Genomic DNA, 1082 nt, shown 5'->3' on the forward strand with positions numbered 1-1082 from the left:
TGTGTGTGTGTGTGTGTGTGTGCCTGCGTGAGTGTGTGTGCGCGCGTCCGGCTCTTTATCAGGCGTCCTCAAGCGTGAGCGCATAGATGATGTTGCGTGTGTACAATATGTAGGCCCTACATGTATTAGGAATCTGCTCCTTCAATCTATCAGTCCGGTATGTATTTATACGACGAAATCATATCATAATAATTATTTGTTTGAATTATCACCTTACTCTTATTGTTGTTGTTGTTGTTGTTGTTGTTGTTGTTGTTGTTGTTGTTGTTGTTGTTGTTGTTATCGATCCACCAACAGCTGGGCTCTCGCCCTTATCTGTCCAATAATATGTCATGTAGCCTAGTGATAAGTGCAGGTTTGTGGCAGTTGCTGTAATGTTCCGCAGAGTGTGTAGTCAAAGTTAGGTCTCGGAGGGAGAAGTAATCATCTTACTCTCGGAAAGATAATTTCTTCATTTCTATTCCTTTTCTTGTTTACAATTTCATGCTTTATCACACCACCTGCTCCGATTTTCTCTAAGAAACGAAAGCAAACTCTGTGTTTGGCATCCCGACTGAAGGAAAACTGGCAATGAGATCTGCGACACGTCGCCATGTTGTTTTGTGTTGTTTTTATTAATGGCGGACAGAGTTGAGTGAAGTCTGTCACTGTACAGGTTGTTGTTCTGCGTACAAACCTTAATGGTGGAAGGAAAACTTGATTTAGCCATGCATAACAGGGGTGGTTTTCCAGTGAAAAACGTGCTATATGCCGTATTTTTGTTGTTGCTAGTTTATATGGTCTTTTTGTACAATGGATCTCAAAACAAGTTGAAGGAAATGGAAGCGTTAAGTGAACGATGCCGTCGAGAGGCGGGCGAGCGAGTTGCTGAAATTCAAGGTTTGCATTTGCCACTTTAATTTCTTTTTAATCCTTTCACCGTATGATTTTTTCTGCTTTGTAAATAAAGTTGGATGATAATCTGCTTTTGGCACCTCTGATTACTACACTATTAGTATCCTAACTGGATAACCGTACCCTCAGTAGCAGAATATGAGAATACATAGGTCTTGACTAGACCCAGTGCCCTAGTTACCTGGGGG

The 1082-nt window shown here is 41.3% G+C and overlaps 1 protein-coding gene across 5 annotated transcripts in view; it reads left to right on the forward strand.

Moving 5' to 3' along the window:
* Window positions 1-576: 576 nt before the first annotated feature.
* LOC101861593 (putative uncharacterized protein DDB_G0271606) overlaps window positions 577-1082 on the forward strand; it is a 39797-nt gene continuing 39291 nt past the window's right edge. For 2 of the 5 annotated variants that reach the window (XM_035970652.1, XM_013084543.2), the window contains exon 1: window positions 578-879. In XM_035970652.1, the coding sequence (XP_035826545.1) occupies window positions 681-879 (199 nt within the window). In that variant the 5' untranslated portion in view covers window positions 578-680. Of the gene's footprint in view, window positions 880-1082 lie in introns of all 5 variants that reach the window. The other 3 variants (XM_035970653.1, XM_005101855.3, XM_035970651.1) reach the window with 2 other exon arrangements.

This window comes from Aplysia californica, unplaced genomic scaffold (genome assembly GCF_000002075.1).
Source record: "Aplysia californica isolate F4 #8 unplaced genomic scaffold, AplCal3.0 scaffold00301, whole genome shotgun sequence".
In the NCBI taxonomy this organism is placed as follows: domain Eukaryota; kingdom Metazoa; phylum Mollusca; class Gastropoda; order Aplysiida; family Aplysiidae; genus Aplysia; species Aplysia californica.